Raw genomic sequence first — 3,471 nt, forward strand, 5'->3', positions numbered from 1 at the left:
TCAGCTCGTGTTTATTTTAGCACTTCAGTCAGTGAATACGCAACCTGCAAAACACTAAAATAAATATCAAAGAAATAATAGAGTTAAACAAGAAAGTAGCCTAAATAAGAAAGTTAAATACACCGTCTACAGGATGCGAGCTGTGCGGCGTGGCAAAATACTATAAAACTCATTATAATCAGTGATGCTACACTGGATGCGGCACGACACGACAAATCCCCGACAGTGAACTGCCTCATTCTATTTATGAGGTACTGACACAGAGTTCAAATGTCCTGTGTAGACACTAGACAGACTCAACCTGTTGCGACGCGGCAGTGTCACGTCCGGTGTAGACACGGTTCACTGTTCCGCTACTGTTATTACACTTGTATACAAAACTTCGTATTATGCTTGTTATAGAGTGCATGACGTCACGTGCACTACCGCCGGTGGCAGTATTTATTTATTAGCCAGTGGCTAAAATTAGACATTATTTAGTCACCCAGAGTGAAGATTTAGTCGCATATGCGAGTGATTTATTCGCAATGTAGAGGGTTGTAAAATATGGGTTGAGTTGATGCTAAATAAAGACTTAACTTGCTCAGAACGATATAAAATGTTGCCAATATGTCCATTCAAAAAAATTTTCAAAAGCACCTAACAACAACAACGTGATTACAACAAACGTCCATTCATGTGATAATATGATGATTCATACACACCTGTCCCTTTGTATGTGTCCACAAAGCAGTACTTCAAATCATAGTTACTTAACAGCTCGTGCACCTCCTAAAGGAAAACACAACAGAAAAAAGAAAAATTCACCATTCAGGAAGACTTTCTTTCATTAACCATAATGATTGTATCCTCCATTTTGCATGAACAATGAAGTCATCCAATAGATTCAAAACGACTTGAATGGCTCAGCTATCATTTCTGTCCTGTCATATTTGCAACTTCTATTCCCACAACTCTCAAGTGTCACAAATAAATTGATTTTTCAGTGGTTATGATTGAGTGATTAATAAAATTACTTTTGACAGCAACAGGGGAAAAAACCCTCCACTTTTGCTTTCAGGCTTCCTACGTGTTACCATAATATGCACTAGCACTTTCTTTCAGTGTCAGTGAAAGCAAAACGTTTTGTTTCAGCGCCTTCTGTCCTTTGTCATCCTCACTGCTCCCATTCCGATCTGGAACAATACTAGAGTCGCTCAAACACACAGACCTGTTTTCCCCATGAATCAAGCATTTTCCTAAGAGAACCACATCCACAAAGAAGAACCAGAACCAACCGAGCCATATGAATATTGCTTTGCTCATTCCCATAATATAAAACAGTTTGAGAACTTGGATGACAAAAAAAAAAAAAGTGACTTACAACGAAGCAGCTAGTAGCATCTAGAATAAAATTTTTAAGTTTAACATTTCCCAAATTAAGAAATGCAGTTAATCGTTTGGTCATAGTACTTAGTACTAGAAACATGGGAAAAGCTACGAGTAACAAACTGAATACATACTAAACATTTATTAGCACATTCTGACCAGTTATTAAATGACAAGTAAAATAAGCAACTGTTAAGTCACAAAAGGGGTTAGACACTAGTGTCTCATAAATTGGTACTAGTATTTAATGAAAAGCACTAGGTTAGCCAACCAGAATTCTATGAATAGTTATTAGTAAACAGCTCCGGCCACAACTGGAATGAATTTGTAATCATAATGAATAGTTGAGGTCTGAACCACAGACCACCTTAGAAGTTAGTTGAGAAAAACTTTTTTTAATGGCATGTCAGCTTCTTTGACCATTTTCATGGTGAAAACTACATTCAAGCTACTGATTTACAATAGAAATTAAAATAATTTAAGACCAGTTTATTTTCAAACTAAATTTGGATAAACTTGATTCAAACTTTTCATGAGTATCAACAACAATTTTTCTAGAAGAAACAATACAATCCAATAAAACATTTGACAGACAATGAGCTCTGACATGTACATATGGGTGGGATTTAATTTGCAATTTAACAATGAAATATTAACTAGTCACTGTTGGGATAGTGACTAGTAACAAAGGAACAAAATTACTAGTATGTAATTGAGCAATAGTGATAAATTGAGCGTGTACTATTCCTGAATGGAGTACGTTAGCTCTAGTAACTCGCGAATAGGCAGGCATTAGTGAAATTAAATATACTAGTCACAACTGGATTACTTGGTATTAAGTTTTTAAAAAAAAAGAAAAGAAACAAATTAATAGTAACTGGTTTTACAAAATAAGTGTCAAAACTGCTTGCCAGACTCAGGTAGTTAGCAGGTAGTCAAATAACATTCGTGACAAGCAACTAATTGGAAATGGGAAACATTTTCAGATTTAAGCGTCAAACTTGTGAGAGGATTTCGATACTTGCGTCGCCTAAAGGAATTAAAAACAGTGAAATGAAGCAGCGAATATATAACACGAACCTGTAACTTCACAAGCTGTGATTGAGCACATTTTCAGGATAAGCATCCGGGGATTCAGCTCGATTAAATGAACGGTCAAACGGCCCGCATCCGTTCAATACAACTAACGTTACACAACTCGCATCGGACTCCATCCCGTTAACGCGGCTCGTTAATGGCTGCGATGACACGAGGTTCAGTATGAACAAAACATCTCTACGACCATAGATCATTCACCTTTTGATTGTTACACCAGATTCAATTATCGACACCAAAACAATGTTAAACCCCAGTCTATTAACTACGGAGTCAGCATTTGGAAGTGGAAGTGTGACTCGATCGGTGTTTGGGATGCTCGTCCAAAGATCATCAATTGTTTGATGTACAAACCTGATTGCTGATATCGGCGGGGAGGCTCTTGATAATTATTTTTCGCCGATTATAAAACTCTCTTCTCGTTCTTTCCAAACGACTAGCAATCTCTTCTGGACCGAGGGCCGTCGGTTCATCATCGAGTCGTCGCGGACAGTCGCTTGCCGTCGGAGAACCCTCATCGCCGGTGTCCGCATCAACGTGTTTGCCCGTGTCAAACCCCCAGTTTTCGGGTTCGGCTGCTTGGTCGTAACTTTTAAAGAGTGGATTCGGGGCGAAGTTGGCAGCAGTTAAGTTTTTCTCGTCTCTGGCAGCTGAGCTAACGGACACCGCGGCCGCCATATCTCTGTGTGGAAGTTTGTGCGCTCGCTCGTTTGCTTTGGCCAGTTTAAACAATACACACATGCGAGAAACTCGCCCGCTGATTGGTCGAGGGGAAATGCGTTTTTCTTTCACGCCTTGAGGGGCGGGGCTAGCGAGTCACGTCTCAAATTTGAACACAAAAGCAGGTGGGTTGCCAGATACCATCAAAATGTAAAATATTTACCTAAGAATTACTTTTATCTTGTTCTTTTTTATGATCTCCGTTTCCGTTTTTTTGCTTTTTCTTGTTTTCATATTAAAAAGAAAGAGTAACATACCTGATATCATGTTGTTCAGTGTACAGGTTGC

General features: G+C 38.7%; 1 protein-coding gene across 1 annotated transcript in view; it reads right to left on the minus strand.

Moving 5' to 3' along the window:
• Window positions 1–3,207, minus strand: part of LOC107703359 (ribonucleoprotein PTB-binding 1-like) — a 53,896-nt gene extending 50,689 nt beyond the window's left edge. Inside the window, exons 1-2 of the mRNA XM_016505956.1 lie at window positions 2,818–3,207; window positions 705–771 (exon numbers count right to left, since the gene is read on the minus strand). Coding sequence (XP_016361442.1) covers window positions 705–771; window positions 2,818–3,204 — 454 coding nt within the window. The 5' untranslated portion in view covers window positions 3,205–3,207. The remainder of the gene's footprint in view (window positions 1–704; window positions 772–2,817) is intronic.
• Window positions 3,208–3,471: the final 264 nt, after the last annotated feature.

This window comes from Sinocyclocheilus anshuiensis, unplaced genomic scaffold, assembly GCF_001515605.1.
Source record: "Sinocyclocheilus anshuiensis isolate Anshui unplaced genomic scaffold, SAMN03320099.WGS_v1.1 scaffold58, whole genome shotgun sequence".
Lineage (NCBI taxonomy): Eukaryota > Metazoa > Chordata > Actinopteri > Cypriniformes > Cyprinidae > Sinocyclocheilus > Sinocyclocheilus anshuiensis.